The 1576-nt window shown below is 38.6% G+C and overlaps 1 protein-coding gene across 1 annotated transcript; it reads left to right on the top strand.

The window, feature by feature from the left end:
* Window positions 1-481: 481 nt before the first annotated feature.
* CLAFUR5_14473 (uncharacterized protein) lies at window positions 482-1203 on the top strand (the record flags this gene model as incomplete). Its single annotated transcript, XM_047913621.1, has 2 exons — window positions 482-487; window positions 1024-1203. 2 exons carry the CDS (start codon window positions 482-484, stop codon window positions 1201-1203), a joined length of 186 nt encoding a protein of 61 aa, XP_047769309.1.
* Between the last annotated feature and the right edge of the window lie 373 nt (window positions 1204-1576).

Genomic DNA, 1576 nt, shown 5'->3' with positions numbered 1-1576 from the left:
TAGTTTACGAAGGAGATGTTTGTCCGTCGTAGCCGGGTTAAGGCTTAGCTTAACTAGCTTAAGGAGTATAACGAGTTATATCGTTAGGTACTTATCGACCTAGTTACTCTCTCGTAATTGCCTAGGACTTATAGTAATATAGACGATAGTAGTAACGTGTCGACTATACTCAAGTAAGACACCTATACCCTAGTAGATCGTAGGCTTAATATACGTAAGGGCGATACTTAGCCTAAGTATACTACGGAAGAGGACATTAAGTATAATAATAAAAGCATTAGTGTTCTAGTGCTTTACCTAGATAAGCGTACGATATAGAAACTTTATAATCGCCCTACGAAGCGTTACTAGCGTAAGAATCGTAGTAATAAACTTGCTAGCGACCGGATATAGGACGATACTCTAGACTAGAGCCTAACTCGTCGTCGCGTGAACGCTAGCAAATCTAATAATAACGAGCCTAACGTCTTCTACCCCGATAATGCTCGTAATATCTAATAGCTAGTAGCATACCCTTAGCTATTAGTCCCTAATATAGATAAGATCCCTATCTCTAAGTAGGACAAGTTAGTTGATATTATACTAATAGCGTTCCCTACCCTATTTCTCTACGGTAAAGCTAGCTATAATTAGTCTCGTAAGAGATCGGTTAAGTACTATAAATACATTAATCACTTAATATAGTACAAAGACTATCGCTTCGTATCTTACCTACGCTTTCCGTTCTTTATATATAATTAGCTTATATAGTAGAAGGTTCGTAGCTACTCGTTATTCTTTATTAATAAATCCTAGGCCGGGCGTACTACGGAAGTTATAGTAGAGGATATTAAGGCCGCCCTTAGCGCTAGTAAGAACAACCGCGAGGCTTAGGTACTTATTAGCGCTATTACTTACTAGAGTAGTAACCTACTAGGTATATAACCTTTCTAGAACGGACATCGACGCAATCTTAAAGCTTACGTATAAGTACTTAGTAAGCCTAACCTCTTTATAACGTGTTCCGCCGCTAACTATTAGTAGGATTCTATTATACGGTTAATGTCTGATTACGAGGAAGAGAAGCAAGCCGAGGGCGTTACTCGTATACGCCTAGCTAAGCGTACCGTCCGGGAAAATCTTTATATTACTACCCTATATTTCGAGTACCGCTTTATAGCCTTCCTTAAGATATTAAAGAAGAAGTTTAACCTTAAGGACTAGTAGTATCGCTACGAGTAGCAAGGCCGTAGAAGTACGTATACCTACTTCTTCGTTTAGATTAATTAGGAGTCTACTAAAGATAGGATAGCCTACCCGATAATGTCTATTACTATTAACGATCCTAAATAGGCGAAGGAGTTTACCGCCTTCTAGGGCAAGTATGTTACCGCCCTTAATCTAGAACCCTACTACTAATTTACTAAGACTAAGAATAGCGTACTATAAGTACCTAGGTCTAATCTTATAAACACCCTATCATCTCTTTTAGATATTATTAATCGCGCGTAGAAGTATACTTATAACGCCTACTATTAGAAGCGTCGAGAAGGTAAGGAGGGCAACCTAGTAGAGTGTCGCTTCTATTTCCCTCGTA

The sequence above is a fragment of the Fulvia fulva genome, chromosome 13 (assembly GCF_020509005.1).
Source record: "Fulvia fulva chromosome 13, complete sequence".
NCBI lineage: Eukaryota > Fungi > Ascomycota > Dothideomycetes > Mycosphaerellales > Mycosphaerellaceae > Fulvia > Fulvia fulva.
This window is presented reverse-complemented; position numbering and strand designations above follow the sequence as displayed.